Below are 14,389 nucleotides of genomic sequence, written 5' to 3' on the forward strand. Positions count from 1 at the left end.
CGAAGAGCAGGCTCCTCCAGTCGAGCGGGCCAATCCAGACACGGCAGAACGGGCGAGCCTCCAAAGCACCCGGGAGTCAGCCTATGGCAGTGCGGCTCCCGGGTCAAGCCTGCGATGACGCTCCTCGCCCTCGCCAATCACCACACGGCAACAGTGGTGACGCTGCGCCGCACGGGCCAATCCCGTCGCGGCGTTTGGTGAGGGGGCTCGGCTCTCCCGTCCAATCGGAGAGCAGCGGGCTCGTTTTCGGTCGCGTTGGTACCAGCAAGGTACGGGGTCCTTCGTCGGGGGTTTACTGATCCCGGGTCGCGGTGGTGAAGCTGCACACAGGTTATTTTAGTGCGCTCTGCTCGGGGAAGAGGGAGGCGGGAAACGTGGGGACGGCGGGAGGAGGGACACAAGGCAGGACAGCAGCAAGCACGGCCCGGCCGGACCAGATTCGGGGGCGTTCCCGGCGTCGCGTGACGTCGGCAAAAGCCAAAGAATCTCGGGAACGCCCCCGTGTCTGGTCCGGCATTGACGGACAGGCCCCTAGTCCAATGGCTAGGCTCCATTTATGGAGCTAGCCAATGAAACAGAGGGAGGGACTAAGAGTACACACTAAGAAACATAAGATTTCTCTGGAGGCGGAGCCTAACGGCTCCGTTCCCCAGCGAAACCTAAAAACGACGTAACACACTCTTGTACAGAGAAGGAAGGGGCGGCTTTGCTAGAGGGACCAAGACATGTGACACGTAATGCCCAGTAAGAGCACATTCAACTTTCTATTGAACAGAGGGCTTATCTTACTCCTGCCACTGTAAATTGGTAATAACACAGAGCAGATGCCGCTTGCCCTCACTGTGCTCAGATAGACGCAGGCTTGCTACATATGCTATGGGTCTGTCCATATCTACAAAGCTACTGGTCCAGCATCACATCCAGTTTATCCGCATGCACCGAGCGGCAGGACCTGCATAAATGGAAAATATGCCTCCGGAGATTGTATCGCAGGCACTAGAAACACAGATTTGCTTCTCGCTTTCTAGGCTTGAGATTCATTGTGGCTAAGTGCCTCATTACTCATAGCTGGAAATCCTCTGAGTCACCTCAATTCTTAGCCTTATACAGACCACACATTCGGACTGAGGAAGTTTCCCTTCGCCACTTACTGGGACATTATTTCATCAGACCTGCAGTCTAACCACTCACATGAGGAGCTCTAGACATGGAGCCTATTGTTACTGGCTGTGGTTTATCCCCCATAGATATTAAAGCTCCGCACTCGCACGTTCCCAATAAATTTCACTGATAGGTCATTAGCAACACAGCTGTTGATTGTGGGGGTTAAGAGAGTCGGGGGGCCTAGTTGTGTGGTTTCATATGCTCTGACTTTAGAGTTGTTATTGTTTACCTACTGATTATTGGAAATTAATCTGTTACCAATATTATCAACGATTCCCCCGACGCCCTGCCTCTTTGCCTAATTACAGGGGTTAATATACGGATATCCTCTCAAATACACAGCGACATACTTTTTAGACATGCAACATAATTCAGGGTGAGTCTTTAGTGTCCACCTTACTTTTCGGGCTTGCTTGAGCCCGTCTACTATTGTAGCCCAACTATGTTGTTTTTAATTTGCATGTCATAATATCCTTCACTGTTTATATGACATTAGGTCTTTAAATGTATACTATGCTATCAGCTATTTGCAGCGTCCTTTTAAAGCAAAAATTAAAAACTCAAACAGATTCAAACAAAAAAATAAGTGGTACCTTAAATGGAATTGTACGGGTTGGATTCAATAAAATAAATGTAAGCATTACAATATTTTTACTAATAATAACATAAGAAGTAATTTTGCAAAATGATATTTCCAGCGATAGCAGGTTTTGATTTTAGGCCTTCATCGCACCACTTAATGTTTACTTGAATGGAGACACAGGTAAGTTAGGGTGAAACTGTTGCTTATACAGGAGGGCAGTTGTTCTAGGAGTATAAACACAAACATGTGTTTACACAATCGGAACATGTACATTTTTTTTAAAGTCTTGATACATATGAAGGCTCCCAACCGCATACACTTAACTAAAATGAGAATAAGTGAAACAACATTCAGACACTGGTCAGTTTCGGAGTATATATACGAATAATTTGTCAAAAGGGCTATGAAATCACTTTCAACCAGGGAAACAATAGCACATTCTTTAATATGGGTTAATGTTTACCAGAAACATGAGATTATTAATTTTGATGTGGTAATCCTGCAAGGGCAGTCATTAGGACCCATCAATAAAATTGGCTTAAAACTGAAGATGACCCAGTCCGGGCTTATTTTTCAATTTACCCATCTTAGTGGCATGTGAAATGTACTGCAGATGTCTTTAATCCTTCCCATCTTCATTGTTAAATTACCAGTGGCACTAACCAAATCCCAAACAAAATGAACACATACAGAATTAAATACAGACTTGAATAATGTCTTGTGTGTAGGAAAGGATTAACGGTAAAAAAAACACACATTGCACCCAAACCTGACAAACAATTGCACTGAGTGACCCAGAACTCTGGGTCTAGTAAAGTAAAAACAAAGAGTGTCTGTTTTCTCAGCAGAGGAAACATGGGTTCAAAAACTAAGTGAAATATTTATTTATTCAAGTTAACTACAACAGGAAAGCATCACCACTTTACCCGGCAAAAACACAGGGTACAATTCAGATGTGCTACATTTTCACAAAATCACTTGGTAAATTGAGGGCTACTATGAAGAGTAATATTCAAAAGCTAGAACTTCATGTTTCTTGAGCCTGGAAGGAAGACTTGTAGGTCAGCTGGTCCAAATCAGGTTCAAAGCCCGAGAGATAACGGATTGCATGGCAGGTAAAAAATGTGCAATAGCCCCCCCAGATAGAGTTTGATGGATTCTCTGGCGCAAGGCAGGTTTTTGCAGATGTACAACTGGATGCCTTATTCTACAAGCTTTCTAGAAATGAACATGGCAGTCTAGTGACCAAGTAAGTCATTTATATACTTCGGTAGGCCCAAAATCAAAATCCTGTCTACTTGCTTTTGTACAATTTTCTAGAGAATGATTTCTGAGCAACTCAGCTAAAGGTCACCAGCTGAGCTAGAGGTCCCCAGAAGCGCACACATCACTCCCTACCTCACCCAAGTACACTGGTTACCTATCCAGAAACCATGCTAATTCAAGCTGCTCGTCCACGCCTACAAAGACCTCAACAATACAAAACCTGTGAAGCTCAATGACAGACTCCAACTATACCTTCCAACCAGAAAGCTACGCTCACCCTCACTCTACCTTGCACACGCCCTCCCGCATCCGCAGAAGTAAGTCAGTAGGACGCTCCTTCTCCTGCTTTGCAGCCAAGACCTGGAATGAACTCCCCCAACACATCACAACCAGCCCTTTGCTGCTCAACTTCAGCAAGAAACTGAAGACCTGGATGTTGAACTAGGAGCTTCTCCCGACCTATGCTCCTGCTCCAGTGCCCGGCTATCCTCACAGGTGAGAAGTCGCACCATCCAAACCGACCTAATATAACATGACATTGTTTCTGTATTTTTGTGTATTGCTTGCGGTTCAAATTATCAAAATGACTTGGGTGGCAGTTCCCAGATTACAGTAATGAGTCATTCGGGGTCCCCATATCCGAATAAGGATTCAGTAGGGCTCCCTGGATTCCAGCACTTATTAGGTGGGGTTCCACAGGAGATCAAAATGTTAAGAACCACTGCCCTAGAAAATTCAGAAAAATATGCGGGCCATGGTGGGACACAGGAACTTTGGAGGTAAGCCCACGAAACAATATTGTTTGGCATAAGGTCCACTGTTTATACACTACTATAGACTGGAGTCTGTACAATGTCAATGTCAGATGTTTTTTTCCGTGCATTGCTGTTGGCAAACTAATAAATATTTGCGTTTTTAAAGGGGCTACCCAGTGAATGATGTCACACTAGATCTCAAAACCCCAGCTCACATGATAATAAAAAAACTCTGGAATGCCTATTGTTGCCGATTGTTAGAGATAGAGGGGTTGGGCAAAGAGGAAAAAATCTCTACACTGAATAATCCCTTTAAATTTATAGCTGCAATTAGGATTTACAATTAACTTAGTTGTTGCACTTTCTATGTAGATCTTGAAGTACAGTACCAATTTTTTTGTTTTGATTTCTTTTATTAATTTTGAGATTTAAGAACAGGTATTAGATATGTGAATACCACATTTACTATCATATTCGAAGAACAGACATTCCAATTTAGAATCAATTAACCAGCATTACATATCATATTCAATAAGGATTACCAGAGCTAGTGTTATCTTTATTCTTATTGACGGACAACGTGACTGACAAGAAAAATGCATTGCTGGTGGCACAGTCAGTTCCAATGTCTGTATGCAACATGTTGGGAATTCTCTGGGGAGGGCAGGTGGCGTGGGAAGGGGGCAGGGAGGGGTAGGGGATGGGGTGAGGGTGTGAACGGTGTAAACTTTGCCCAACTTAGCTCTCTATCGCTCACCAGGGCCTTCGTTCGACCCATAATTATAGTCAGCATTGAAATTCACCTTTCCCATCACGGTTATGAATCCTGGGTACTTGTGTGATGATCTAGGATAGCAAGCTGTCGGGCAGCTCCCTGTTGGGTCCTATAGCTGTCCCCGCTATGCTACATAGCATGTCACCACTGGTGCTTAATCAGTGTCGGGGGCATGGGGTAGATCATTTGCTTATCCAGGAGGAACGTATCCCATGCAGTTGCCATCAGGAGTCTGCGGAGCCTAGGGTGTCCTCGCAATGCAAGTTGACACGCTCCGCCTGCGCCCGGTAGTCAGCAAGAGTAATCATGCTATCATCGGGGGGGGGGGGGGGGCTTTGATCGCTTCCAGCGCCTAGTGATCCAACGTGTTTTTTAATGGGCAAACTGGAAAAGGCAGGAAGTAACATGGAGAGCACAATGGCAGGGATGTGATTAGGTGTAGGAAGGTGGATTATTATGTGGTGTGGGTTTGTATTAATGTCACAGTCTCTAACAGGTACAGTTAGGTTCTTTACAAAAAAAACCTTAGCTTAGTCCTGGGTAGCTGTGGCACAGAGCAGTCAGGCTTCATCAAAGAAACAATTGTAAAGCATGTAGTAGTACCAAAACGTTTATAGGTCATAAACAACACAATAAAATCCAACACTAATTTATAAAAAATAAAGTATATTTTTATCTTTAAATAGACACCAAACAACAAATCTATTGAAGTAAACAGGAGTTAAGTCTTTTCAAACGTCCTAAGTCCATTCTTTCTGGAAAGATGCAATAAATCATTGTATTGGTTGAGCAGTTCCTAGTCAACTGGATAGTATGGCTACTTCTCTTAACTTTGACGGGCCACAATGGGTTGGGAGCCAGTCACTAGGGCCACTGGGGTCCAATAGAGGCAGCTACCTGTTGCTTCCAGCAGTCAGAGTACTCAGTATCGTTTTCTCTTTTTAAGGCAGTGCAGGCAAGAAGTGGTCCTGGTACTGAGGACGCAAGATGCTAAGGATGCAGAGATGCTGAAAACACAGAAGCAATGCGGTTTGTTTTCCTTAGGCCACCTTGGCGTCCACGAACTTCAGGTGTCATTTACAGGCATAGGACCCAATCTCTCACGTTACACTCAGGGAGTCTAGGGCAAATCCAGTCGCAACTGGTCTAATGATTACAGTACGTCCAGTGGTTGCTTATAGGAAATCAGTTCTTTTCTTTACTACCGGCCTCACGGGATTTGGGACACCTCGGGAAGTTTAGGACTCAAGTTTCCCAGCAGGCACTTTGGCATCCAGGTGCTCCTGAGCAGCTGGGCTCTCTAAAAGTGCAGGGTTCCTAGCTTTTGGTGATCCTGAAGCTTAACAGGAGGCTAGACAACTATTCCTTGGAGTCACTTCTTCTGTCCTGACACAAGTTGAGCTATGTTCCATGAGTGGGCACAGCAGGCATAGTCCTCTTTGCTGGTCCCTTAAATGCAGCAGGTGCAGTCCAATCTTTAGAACAGCCTCTCTCTGCTGAGTCCAGGGAGCAGCAGGGTAGTCCTTAGTCCGTCTTCTTTCCAGTCCAGTAGTGACTGGAGAACCTTGGGCCCGGGGCACCTCTTTTATGCTATCTTCTTGATTGTTCAAGGGGAAGACTCACTAGCGAATTGGGCAATAGGTCTCATGATGCAACTGTTCCCACTTTACATCGCTTCCTGGGGGTTTACCCACCAAAGAATCCCAGGATACTTCTCTCTACCAAAATCCAAGATGGCGCAAGCCCTTTGCCCCTGTGAGGAACTGAGCCGTACATAAGGGGGTGGTGATGGACGGAGCATCTCTACCAATCAAACACTCACACCCAGTCAACAGATCTGGGTTTAATCCATTACCGTTCTTTAGCCCACTCTGTCACCCCAGTTCAGACATGGCCATATGCAAATCAGTCTGACCCTGTGCCTCATGGGAACAGTCCAGCCTGAACTGCCAAGCCTGTGAGGAACTGGGCACACTTATATTATTGTTGCTGGTCCCAAACAAAAGTTAGAACTTAGCGTGGTGGCTAGTGAAACTCCATGTTAACCAATGGGACCATCAGTCTTCCTGGCTTGCAAACTACTAGAGCATGTTAAACACGACTGGAACATGCCCTTCTCTTTAATATTAAGCGTGCTGCCTGGTGGGCTACTAAGGTCTTTGCTAAGGCAGAACTTAATATTGGAAAATAAGAATTTGATCTGGAAAAGGGTTTACTTTGCCAGGTGAAGTTGGAAGTTTTAAAGCTGCCCGAATAAGCTGCAGTGGCAGGCTTAGAGCATGTTTTACCCTGTCACAGTAACAGTGGCACAATTAAGTGCTGCAGTCCACATTTAACTGACTAGCCCTAGGTACCTCTTGTACCATTAACTAGGGACTTATCAGTAAGTTAAGCACTGACAACTGAATGGCAGGCCCCAGTGCACTAGAGTCTAAATAGAAGCAACATCAGTCCAAAGACTTTATGAAAGGGGGTAATCATACAGAAAGATGTCCTTTTCTACAGGGAGGAAGCAGTCCATGGAAAAGAAAGCCAGAACACATACTCCCATGGAGTGCTTACAAAAAAGAAAATAAACATTTCGTTTTTTGATGTAAGCCCTGAATGAATTACAAGTCATCCAATCAAAAGGATGGTAGAGAAGTTATCCTCCAGGGAATGGCAAACTCTAGAGGTGGAGAGCCACCATATAAGCAATCAAATGAGACTGACAGGAATGCCAACAAATTATCTGACCATGATCTAAACAACAGCTCTTCTCAAACAGACAGCTTTTATCTGCTTGCAAGAGTGACCAGAAGGATATTAAACAAAAAAGAAGTATGTGCAAACCTGAAGATGCCAATTTAACATGACATGTACCCCTGTAGACCATAATTAACAGATTTATCAAATACATTCCTTAGGAGAAAAATGAAGATCATAATAACAGGCATAGCATAAACTTACCAACTAGCAGCCAAACCACATTCGAGTTATGTTCTGTGAGGAAATCTTCCAATTGGGTGATGCTGGGGACAATACTGTCATTTTTGTTATGCTCCACTGCTACCATTGCTGTCGGTTTCTGGTGCCTGCACCTAAAAACTAAACATTCAGATTCAAAAATAAAATGAACATATTTTCTTTTTTTCGTGTGGAATTACAGTAACAACAAAACACACAAGACGCATAGATGACTGCATTTTAGTTTTTAAGGTAAAAATGCAAATTGAGACAGAAAACAGACGTGTTCTTGAGGCACAATAGGCATAATTGCAAATAGGACCTAAAAGGTAAGAGACTAGCAGAAGTAGCATCACTCTGATTTGCAGTGCTATTGGGGAACTCCATCGGGAAAGGAACGCTTACTGACATCCTTTTGGTGCAGTGTGAATGATGAAAAGGCATGACTGCTACTTTGTGTACATCTGATGAGATCTGGTCAGGTAAAATGCCTCACTTGCTAAGATTCCATTTCTGAAGGCACGTCATCTCATTGTGACCTTAGTATGTGACTGAAAATCGTGCCAGAAATGTTCAAAAATGCTCATTGGGCAAAGCTCTCTATTTCCATCTACTAAGTGGGCCATAAATACTACCAAACAATCTTTAATAAACACTTGTAATGCCAATAGGCCTGGCTTTAAAGTAAAAACAGCCAAACAACCCCCAGCGAACAACCATTATCCGTGAGTGGATGAAGCACCTAACAGCACTCGACGGTCAACCGCTCATAATCGACTGCCAAATCGCTAGGAATAACTCTGGATAATAAGCTAAATATGCAGAATCACATCAGCGCAGCAGCTAAAGGAGCACATTTTCAGATGAACACCTTGAGAAGACGGAAACCCTTTATACCCGCAAATGATTTTAAACAGACAGTTCAAACTCTAGTAATCCCCAGAGTGGATTATGGGAGTGCCGCTCTCTGTGGCCTACCCAGATCAACACCAGCCCCTCTAAGAGCATCACTCAACGCAGCCGCTAGACTCATCACAAGCTCCAAAAGAAACTGTCACATCTCCCCTGATGTGCATGCAATTAACTTGCTACCTTTTGATGCCAGAATCCATTTGAAAATCGCCTGTATGACACACAAGGCATTGCATCACAAAACCCCAAGATACCTAGCGGAGAAATTAGTACTATCGGGTGGTAACAGAACCACCAGGAGTTCCTATAATCTTCTACTGAAACCACAACAATTTACCAAGAAGAAAACATAACCGTTCCTTCTCTAGAATGGCCCCCAGGATCTTGAATGCCTTGATCCCAAAAACGAGACAGAACCCTCACACGGCATCTTTCAAAAAAGAAGTGAAATCGATTGTCCTGGCCAAATTCACTTGAACTATTATATGCAGTCTTGTAGATATTTGCTATGAGGTAATAGTTACCACTATTGGACTAATATAACTTATAGTATTTGTAAAGTATATGTCTATTACATATATTTGTTGTAAGGCGCTCTGATACCCGCAACGGTCTTGTTCGCGCTATACAAAACCTTAAAAAAAAAAAAAAAACATTACAAGTAAACTGCATGAGAATAGATGTATATTTGTGTAGAACCAAAGAGCTGTGGAGCAATATTGATGTAAGCTAAAAGGTCAGGGGATAGTAGCACTGTCAAGCCAGATCTAAAAATCCATGTAAGTTAATGAAATTATCTAGTCCTCTAAGATACTTTAATAGGATTACAATGTCATGTGCGTGCCTCTGAAAGTTGCAGCTTAGACAGCTGGATATATACACAAAATGATGACTGCTGTGTGGACGGTAAGCATGCATTTTCTAAAACATTGCTTGTGGGAGGCATGTACCAAGTACACTGTAAAAAGGTCTTTAAGGATTATTTATTTTTCACAAGTGTTACTATCTAAAAGTGCAATGAAACTTGCTTCTGCTTGAAGGAAAGAAAATATAAGGCTCCTCACTTGACAGGTTCTTTAACCCTTTGCATGCTGATGACGGAACCGCTCCGTCATCAGCTGCGGGTGCGCTGTGCTGATGACGGAGCGGTTCCGTCATGGCCCAGCCGCCGCGCCTGCGCGGCGCTGATTTCGCGCCTGCGCGTGCGTTCTAAAGAGCGGGGCGGGTCATGACGGAACCGCTCCGTCACCAGCATAGCTCAACCGCGGCTGGTGACGGAGCGGTTCTGTCACCAGCATGCGGCCGCCGCGCGGCGGCCCTGCCCCTTTAGCGCTGCGGCGGAATAGCCGCCGCAGCGAAGGGGTTAAACAAATGGCCAAGTGACAACACTTTACTTGAAAAGCTCTTTAGAGTCAAGCTCTATGAATAGCCCATATAAAAAAGCATTGACAAAACCAATTACTCTTGCTTTGCTAATATTAAACAAGTAAAACAATTGGCTTGCCAATATCCAATCAGCTACGCTTAAAGTATAGAAAGTAGTTTTCCATACCTTCTAGAGGATGGATGCTGTATTGGGTGATATAAAAGTGCACTGGACTGTTGCGACAAGGAACGCAACAGCAATTTTGAAAGTGTAGAAAACAATATTTTCTATACTTTCAAGATGGCCACCACTTATTGGGATTAACCGTTGGCAGTGAACTCCGCTCCGCCAGTGGAGTTTGCAGAGATTTTCCTACTCTGCTCGGAGCGCAGAGTTCCGCAAAAACTCCGCCATCCACCATGGAGCGGAGTTCACCAGCATGTGTCTCAGCTCACCTGTGAAATTTGGTCAAAATCTTGGTTTTGCACTGCAACCTTCCGCTGGAATTACAGCTGGTAGCCCAAGTTGAATGTGCCTTGGCATCTGAGATGGTGGTCTTGATGACCATATGGCCATGACTCCTCTGTTTCTCTTAGCACACCATGGGCCCTGGAACTCATCCGCTTCAAGCCTCGGTGTGACTAGGCTGACGTAGCAGAAAGGTTGTTTCCTTGTTGCTTGCAGCCCGCCCCCTAGAGCGATCCCTCCCGACCATGCGGTGCACACCCAGCGTACTTGACTTCTGCTATCATAGTGGAGCATACCTATCCTCAGAGCCCACCCGACAGCAGCTGCAGCACGAAAAGCAGGAGGTTGGGGCTGCGCAGCAGGACACCAGCTGCAGGCTTCAACCACCCCCGGAGGCCTCCGAACCGTAGCCCTACCCCGAGGAGCCGTGGCATTGAGGGCAAAAAAGAAACCACCAAGGCTGCCATGCCAGATGCCACCCCACTGCCCCTGCAGATTTTGGAGGTCAGAAGGAGCAGCACAGGTGTGGGATCAAACTTGCCGTATTATTTAATGCATGCACTGGCCGGCAATGGTGACGTATTGATTTTGAACACTCAAATGTTGTTCTTCTGGCAAAAAATGGTGCATGCGTGCATGCAAGAATCACCAGTTTAATTCAACTCTTCAACAGGGGTAGTAGTAAGCGCTATAAAAACACAATTTAAACAGTGGCATTTTTTGGTTGTTTTTCTTTAATGGTGGCAATATAACCCAGATCTTTTACAGATATAGGGCAGAGCGGAATTCACTAGAATTCCACTGAGTTTAGGAGCAACTCAGCAGAATAAATACCGTGTAGTGCAACTCTGCAAGCTCTGCCCGCAATATGATGATGCAATGCATGTTTGTCATGCAATAGGGAGGCCATCATGAAAGTGTAGAATTCAACAATGGCACAAGAAAGGGGTAGTGGGGAAGCAAGCAAAATGAGGATTGAGCAGAGATCTGGAGCAAAGAGAAGAAAACGAGGCAAGTGATGATCTGAAGTAACAAGAAGGAAGAAAAAACTAAAGAGGAAAAAGAGGTATAAGAGAAGGACAACAGCAATACATCCTATGGAGTGCTAAAAGACAAAGGATGTGTAAAGCTGCACAAAGGAAAAAAAAATAGTCCCTGGATGTCTGCTATTTAAGGATACACGTGTGAAATCAAAAAACATGGTGAAAGAGCTAGGGTCCAGGAGTATAACAAACACAGAATATTGAAGAAAGCAGCAAATCTAAATTAGAACACTGAAATAGAGAAGACATCTATCCAATGAAAGAGCCTAAAATACCTGGGAAGGTATGGATGCAATGCTGCCTTCAACAAACAGGAAAGGTGGTCTGTACAGAGATCTCAAGAAAGGCAGAATGAAAGAAATAAACTAGAGAAAAGGAAATGTAACTGCATGCGATATGCCCTTAAAGGAAAGTGAAGTCAACAACTCTCACAAAAAAAAGTTATTTGCCAACTACACTTCAAGCAAGAGCGCCAAAATTCATCCCACAAAAATATTACAAGATAGTCTGTGTCACATTGTGAGATTTCGATCCAGGGTGCAACTGAAACGGTCTCAAAGTAGGACAGATTGGATATACCATTACCTGTCCACAAGATAGTTTGCGAAAGTCATCATAAAGTTCGAGGTATTCTCTCATTTCATTACATTTAAAACTACAACACCATATTCCCAAAAAATTTAGTTCATAAGAGCATGAAAGTATGGTATTTAGTCAATTGCTGGAAAGTTCTTGGAGGTGTATGAGGTCCTGGGTGAGAAAGAGTTCCAAATCAGTACCCAAGAATTGGTTAAAAGAGTATATCCCATGTCGGCACATGAGCTTCTGGCAATACCAAACCATCTAAAAACATGATGCCTTCCTAACTCCAATCAATTGAGACCCAAAGTAATTACCATTGCCTGAGATTACTTCAAGAACTCCAAGATTCACTTTTTTATTTTACAAAGTGCAACGCCTTAAGCGCAACAGGTATGGCCGGACATGGGTCATATCCTCACTGTGCTACAGGCCTAAAACTGCACCCTGCTGAAGAGGACAAACAGGCTGAAACCAGTCTGGGGTTGCTTGTGTTCCCATTCAAAGGTGTTGGGCCTGGCGTGGCCGTTTGGGTTAGATGGGTCCTACTGGAAGAGGACTACAGCCGATTTGCATATGGCTGGTCCATGTCTGAGGTGGCATGGTGGGCAAAAAAAAATAATTTGAATGAGTGGCTGAGATTAATTCAAGCAATCAAATAGAAAAGAGGAAGGCTGTGGGGATAAGGGATTTATTTAAGATCTTTCTGAGGATTCGAGAGTCATTTTGGGAATCCTATTGGTCGATAACCATAATTATGTCATCCTAAGTAAGAAGCTGGTAAATCTGCTGCCATTAGACTTTTTCATACCAGTTAAAGGACAGGAGGCACAATCCCTTTTCAGAAGTCATTCTATTCAAAAGTCAGACTATTACCTGAGATCTTGGTAAAAAGTAAGATTTGAAGCATTTGATTTCTACCCAACACCTATCTTTTGCGATTCTGTTGCGTATTTTATTTCGTTTTACAGACTAAAAAGATTGAGCAAATTAAAAGGAACCAGATCAGTAAGAAAACAAGGATATGGAGCTGAAGCAATAAGTCAATCAAACATACTTGGAAAGCAGGTTAAGAGAAGTTGAAACATATCTTGGTTTCTAAATCTGGAGGCCCAGAAGGGTACCTGTGACATAAGGAGGAGGATGTGCATTCTCCTAGACAACCCTACGAGTTTAGAGCAAACAGAGCAAAAATGGTTTTGACTAAGTTTGACAGAGGTTATGCTATTCTCTTATTCAAAATTCAATTGCACAAGTAGGTAGTCAGTGATAAAACACATGCTCTGAACATTATTGTAAACAACTAACTTGCCAAGTCCCGAAACACCATTTACATTAGAATTACTTTCAAGGTTTCTACTTAAGTGCACACAAAAGCCAGTATTTTAAAAAGCATGCAGAATATGATGGTTAAATTCAGCACAAGTACACTGTGTCTATTGTACTGTGATGTCAGTCTCCAAACCACTAACTTTTGGACTTAAATTGCAGTCAAGATCTAACCCTTCACAGGGTATGTGGGCAGAGCCTGATTAATTAACATCAGTACTGGTGGAACCTTCTCTTGACTGGGGTCAGTAAGAATTCTGCTGATTTAATAATGTTGTTACGGTCAATTAGGCTTAATGCAAACACAACTTCTTTACGTTTGGCTTTAGAGTACAATGTTTAAGGAGGGAGAGGGAGGGGCGTGAAAAATGGAATCAGCTGCGCTATAGCTGGCTGTGACTTCTCAGGTTGGTCTCTGAAGCTCTTTCTCCACCTTCCTGGGTCAACAGGCCCAAGTAAGTCTTCCTGGGGTTCCTGAAATGATTATATGACAAGATAGTCGGAAGGCAACATTTTGATCCCATGGAAGTATGTGCAGCATGCTCACCTTCACACATACAAAGCATGACTGATGTGGCCCTTGGGTGTAAAAACAGTGGTGTTGGCGGACCCTGTGGGTCTCCCCTCCTGAAATTCTGGGGGTAGGGGAGTCTGGGGTAGTGTCAGAGAATCCTGGATCACCAGGATGGAGGGGCAGGATGAGGAGCAGTGGACAAAGATCAGATCATGGTCGAACTGGGACCGCAATTAGACACCTAAGCTCTAGGGGTATGACAAAGAGGCAGAGAAGGGTGCATTAACTCTTAATCCGCATCCTCAATATGCAAGATTTAATCCTAGGGTAAAATGTTGTTTATGGGAATATCTGAGAACCAAGTTTGAAAAGAATTACTACAGTCCTTTAAGGTGAGCTGCAGTCACCTGGCTGCAAAAGAAGATTTTTTTTGGGCAGCAACATGCAATACAGTTACTAACCAGTGGTAAGGCAGGACTAAAGTTGCTGAATGTCGTGCGGACGGGTAGGTGACGAACTTACAGGCTGAGCTGGGAATCATAAGAGAACAGAGGCACACCTAGCTTTGGCTTGGGTTGTACTTCCCAAGTGGCTCATATAAGAATAATGAGCTAGACACTAGATCCATTGCGAAGTCCCAAAGGCGCCATTCAGATAAATTGTTTTTCTTTGCATGGGAAGTGGATAAT

General features: G+C 43.9%; 1 protein-coding gene across 15 annotated transcripts in view; it reads right to left on the minus strand.

The window, feature by feature from the left end:
• BLTP1 (bridge-like lipid transfer protein family member 1) overlaps positions 1-14,389 on the minus strand; it is a 1,831,302-nt gene that overhangs the window by 1,731,962 nt on the left and 84,951 nt on the right. For all 15 annotated transcript variants that reach the window (XM_086962202.1, XM_086962209.1, XM_086962198.1 and 12 more), the window contains one exon: positions 7,493-7,630. In XM_086962202.1, coding sequence (XP_086818328.1) covers positions 7,493-7,598 — 106 coding nt within the window. In that variant the 5' untranslated portion in view covers positions 7,599-7,630. The remainder of the gene's footprint in view (positions 1-7,492; positions 7,631-14,389) is intronic.

The sequence above is a fragment of the Lissotriton vulgaris genome, chromosome 3_1 (genome assembly GCF_964263255.1).
Source record: "Lissotriton vulgaris chromosome 3_1, aLisVul1.2, whole genome shotgun sequence".
Taxonomy (NCBI): domain Eukaryota; kingdom Metazoa; phylum Chordata; class Amphibia; order Caudata; family Salamandridae; genus Lissotriton; species Lissotriton vulgaris.